Consider the following 3,147-nt stretch of genomic DNA (forward strand, 5'->3'; position numbering starts at 1 on the left):
CTCTTGCGGCTTCACCCCCTGGGTTGTCATTATTTTGTCGTTTATTATGCTCCTTGGAAGTCGTTGTCACAACCGGACCAGCAACACAAAATGACTGCCTGCCGCATAGTCGTGACCGATCCAAAGCCGGCGCTCATCCCTTTAGGCCGGTGTCTGTGTTGGATCGATATCGGCAGCTGAATATACTATGGTTTATATTTTGACATCTCGGCTTTCGATGTTCATGTCGTTCTCACGTTTCCTGCGCTGCGATTCATTCCGTCTTTTCAGGTAGATTTGAAGCAATTCCTTATTCACTCTGGGTGGCGTCGTGTATTTTGGCAAGGCAGCTGTATGCATTTCACTAAGAGCGCGGGCGCAATGGGCAAGCCAGCGTGATTATGGGTTTGACAAGTGAAGGGAAAGACGGTACATGCGCCGCTTGCATACGCTGTCAAGGCTCAGACCGACAGGCTGTTCGGTCGCGGTATGCAGCACTGTATCCACTGTCTGCGAGCCTCCTCGAAGCACATCACGGCTGGCATCGGGGCCGCGCCTCAGCCCAGAAAACAAGTTCGACCGCGGCGGCCGCCGCCCTCGCTCACGGGTACTATTCAGCAGCGCCTGGCGAGCTCGTGGCATGCTCGCCGCACAGCCCGCTCCGGCGCCGCACCGCGCCGCTGCTCGATGTCCTTTCCCCCACTCCAGTCCCCGAGGTCCCTGCCGCACTCCGCCGGTCCCTGAGGTCCTCACTCAACCCGTCGGTCCCTGAGGTCCCTCTCTCACCCGCCGGTCCCTGAGCTCCCTGAGGTCGTGGTCAGTTCGTCCCTGGTGTCGACAAGCCTCTGTCGGCCGCGCCGCGCCGCGCTGCCGCTGTCCCGCGGCCCGCCTCAGTCGTTAAAGGGGTCGGTGGCCGTGGAGTCCGGCAGCTTGGTCGATGTGACGGCGCGCGCGGCGCACGATATCGGCGGCGTCGGCGGCCGTACTCGCAATCGCGCCGCACGAACACCAATCGTGCTGCAGCCGCATGGCCAGGTAGCCCCTGGACTCCATGAACCAGCGCATCATGTCGGTCTGCGGGTTCCACAGGTACGTCATGAAGTTCTCCACCAGCAGGATCTGCGGAGGCGGCCACGCGTAGGGTTAGGCCGGCCGCCCGTGCGCTTGGGCCGATCGTGACGGTGGCTCGACAGCGGCCGCGTATGAGGTAGCTGGCGGCTGTAGGCTACAACGTAGCTCCCGCTGGTCGTTATGTGGGCTGCACGGACGCCGTTGGCACAATGGATGGTCCCTGCTGGCTGCAACGCACCCAACAAAGAACTCGTCCTCCTTCGTAACAAGTCAAAGAGGGGGAAGGGGATAGTGGCGGGATACCGAAGTCGTTCCAGCACCGCCGTTGATCGGCGTGACAATGATCATTGATCAACATGTCAACAAGGGTGGTGGACCACGCCCACATCGGCGCCCGTCGTCGCTGCGACACAAAAGCCCGCCGCTGTTTGTGGCGTGAAGCAACCGCCCTGGGCTTTACAACCAGGAACTCGCGTTGCTCTCCGTCGCGCCGTCAGTCCTGGACCCCGTGCGGCAACACCCGGTCCTAGCCCGGCGCCACGCTGGCGGCGAGAGTGCACCAGTGCGGCCTTCCGCTGGCGGCACCGCTGGGCCGCGCCGGCCCTCTGCTGGGCCGCGCCAGACCCTCACCTTGATGTCCACCAGGTGCCAGGGTACGTGCGCTAGGATGCCCATCTCGGTGCCTTCCACGTCCAGGCTGAGGAAGTCGACGCTGGTGCGGCCGAGCGCCAGCAGGATCGAGTACAGCGGGTAGCATGGCACTGGGTAGCGGTCGCCCAGCTTGTTGGGGTGCGTCTGCTTGCGCGCCAGGTCCGACAGCCGCTCGGCCGTCATGCCGTCCTCCACCGTCGTCAGGCCCCACTTCTTCTCGTCGCGGAACATGGCCTGCCGGCGCGGTGGAACGCCATGTCAGCCGGGACATCACGTCAGACGGGACACTCCATCAGACGGGACACTTCGTCAGACGGGACATCACGTCAGACGGGACATCACGTTAGACGGGACACTTCGTCAGAGGGGACACTCCGTCAGACGGGACACTTCGTGCAGACGGGACATCACGTCAGGACGGGGACCACCTTCGTCAGAACGGGACCCATCGTCAGGGTGGACAACTCGTCGGACGGGACACTCCTTCGGAGGGGACACTCACTCCGTCAGAGGGGGCACTCCGTCAGAGAGGACACTTCGTTCAGACCGGGAACACTTCGTCAGCAGGGGGGACACTCCGGTCAGAGGGGACACTCCGTCAGGACGGGGACGATTCGCCTAGACGGGTCGCTTCGTCACGAGGGGACACTCCGTCAGAGGGGACAACTCCATCAGAGGGGACCCCCGTCAGGACGGTGGACTCCGTCAGACGGGTCGCTTCGCGTCGTCAGGACGGGACGCCGCGTCAAGCCAGTTCCTTCACTGCCCGGCAGGTCGGCCCATGTGAGTTTGACAGCAGTTGGGATCGTACCAAAACGCTGACGTTGGGAAAATGGACGCTGTTTACCCATCGTCGTGTGGGGAAAAATAATGGGAGTTCGACTGAGTGCTGCCGGTCTCAGTGGACAACGTGCTGAGATCCGAAGTCAGAGAGAGAGCTCTGTTTCCTCATCGCTTGGGGGACGAGAGGAGCATTCGCCCCGCCCCTCGAACCGGCCGGTGGTACCTTGAGGTCCGTGTCGAGGTGACTGAGGCAGGCCTGCAGGACCCAGGCCTTGCGACGCTTGGCTCGGAGTGCGGGCACGATGGAGCCGGCCGGCTCGATCAGCACGCCCGCTCCAGCCGGAACGTGCGCTCCAGCAGCAGCGAGTTGGTCATGTGCTTCGCCAGTAGTAGGCGCCCCGACTCGACGAAGAAAGCCGCCCCGTCTGCCGACCCGCCGGCGCCGGGTGAGCGGGGTGACCGCGCGACGGGGAGGAGGGAGGGGCCAGCGGCCAGGGTGGCGCACGCGGCAGCCAGGCGGACACACTCGGCAGGCAACCTCACGGCAATGGGGGAGGGGTCCAGGAGGCGAACGGTTTTGTCAGAGCAGTGCCGGTGCGACGATAGCCTGGATTTTCGCCGAGTGAGGAGCAGAAAGCGAGAGCTAAGGACACCGCAGCGTAC

The 3,147-nt window shown here is 63.5% G+C and overlaps 1 protein-coding gene across 1 annotated transcript in view; it reads right to left on the minus strand.

The window, feature by feature from the left end:
* LOC119100387 (uncharacterized) overlaps window positions 1-2,786 on the minus strand; it is a 5,444-nt gene extending 2,658 nt beyond the window's left edge. The window contains exons 1-3 of the mRNA XM_037223485.1: window positions 2,708-2,786; window positions 1,681-1,935; window positions 966-1,098 (exon numbers count right to left, since the gene is read on the minus strand). Of these exons, the coding sequence (XP_037079380.1) occupies window positions 966-1,098; window positions 1,681-1,932 (385 nt within the window). The 5' untranslated portion in view covers window positions 1,933-1,935; window positions 2,708-2,786. The remainder of the gene's footprint in view (window positions 1-965; window positions 1,099-1,680; window positions 1,936-2,707) is intronic.
* Between the last annotated feature and the right edge of the window lie 361 nt (window positions 2,787-3,147).

Source organism: Pollicipes pollicipes, unplaced genomic scaffold, assembly GCF_011947565.3.
Source record: "Pollicipes pollicipes isolate AB1234 unplaced genomic scaffold, Ppol_2.1 Scaffold_4881;HRSCAF=5763_pilon_pilon_pilon, whole genome shotgun sequence".
Taxonomy (NCBI): domain Eukaryota; kingdom Metazoa; phylum Arthropoda; class Thecostraca; order Pollicipedomorpha; family Pollicipedidae; genus Pollicipes; species Pollicipes pollicipes.